At 57.3% G+C, this 932-nt stretch overlaps 1 protein-coding gene across 1 annotated transcript; it reads left to right on the top strand.

Annotated features, from left to right (window-relative positions):
* Nucleotides 1-30: 30 nt before the first annotated feature.
* On the top strand, nt 31-803 carry GGTG_14427 (hypothetical protein; the record flags this gene model as incomplete). The annotated part of the gene is made up of 1 exon (XM_009232352.1): nt 31-803. A coding segment is annotated over one exon (582 nt), but the record flags the coding sequence as incomplete, so codon positions are not given.
* Nucleotides 804-932: the final 129 nt, after the last annotated feature.

Below are 932 nucleotides of genomic sequence, written 5' to 3'. Positions count from 1 at the left end.
TATATCTCAGCAGCTTTCCAAAAGCGTTCGGAAAGCATCCCGGGTGTTGCTTACCAAACGGACATCCCAGCACACTCTACCAAAGAGCGTGAAAATGCTTTCCTACCTTTGCAAAGCCCAATCTGGCACATTCGAGGTAACCAACTGCCTCGGGAAGGTATACCTGGGCTCCACACTCCAACCGCTTACCGAGGGACGAAGGGCGCACCATTTGCGTGGCATTTCGAAAACTTGAAGCTGGGCGCCATCAATTATCTCTACCGCGGGCGGAAAGTATGGTTTCTTACCGAGCCAGGATCATTCGACAATGCGACTGAGGCGTTCAGCAACGTATTGGGGCTCGAGGCGGACCATGACCAATTCCTGCGGCACCAAGCGTTGCACTACGGCATCAAGCGCCTGCAAAGCGAAGGCGCCCCGACGATAGGTTTTATGCAGGAGGCTTGGCAGATGGTTGTCGTCTACCCGGGTGCCTACCACTCTGGTTCAGTGCGGCGGACTCTCTGGCCGAAGCCGTCAACTACGCCGATCAGCTGTACACTTACTCAGAGGAGTACAAGCCCTGCGATGGACGCTGCCACAAAGATCAGGAGCCGATCACGCGCGAGCTAGTCTTCCCCCCCGAGGCAGAGACTACCCCTGCTGATGAGGAGGCTAGTTCTGCCCTACGGCGGTCCCCAAGGCAAGTCGCCACTTTGCGCCCTGCGCCTGCCAAGGCTTCCATGGGCTCCCCAAGGGGCCCTCAAAAGAGGAAACGCTCCGCAGGCGAGCGAGGGTCAGCAATACACACTAGACAAAGAAACCCAGAATCACACGAACCAGAGGACGGGCAAGACGGGCTGCAAGACGAGCCACCAGCGAAGCAGAAGGAAAACACTCCATCTCCCCAGGCCATAGCAACCCTGCGCAGTGCACGGCAAAACGCACCGAAA

The sequence above is a fragment of the Gaeumannomyces tritici genome, assembly GCF_000145635.1.
Source record: "Gaeumannomyces tritici R3-111a-1 unplaced genomic scaffold supercont2.411, whole genome shotgun sequence".
In the NCBI taxonomy this organism is placed as follows: Eukaryota; Fungi; Ascomycota; class Sordariomycetes; order Magnaporthales; family Magnaporthaceae; genus Gaeumannomyces; species Gaeumannomyces tritici.
This window is presented reverse-complemented; position numbering and strand designations above follow the sequence as displayed.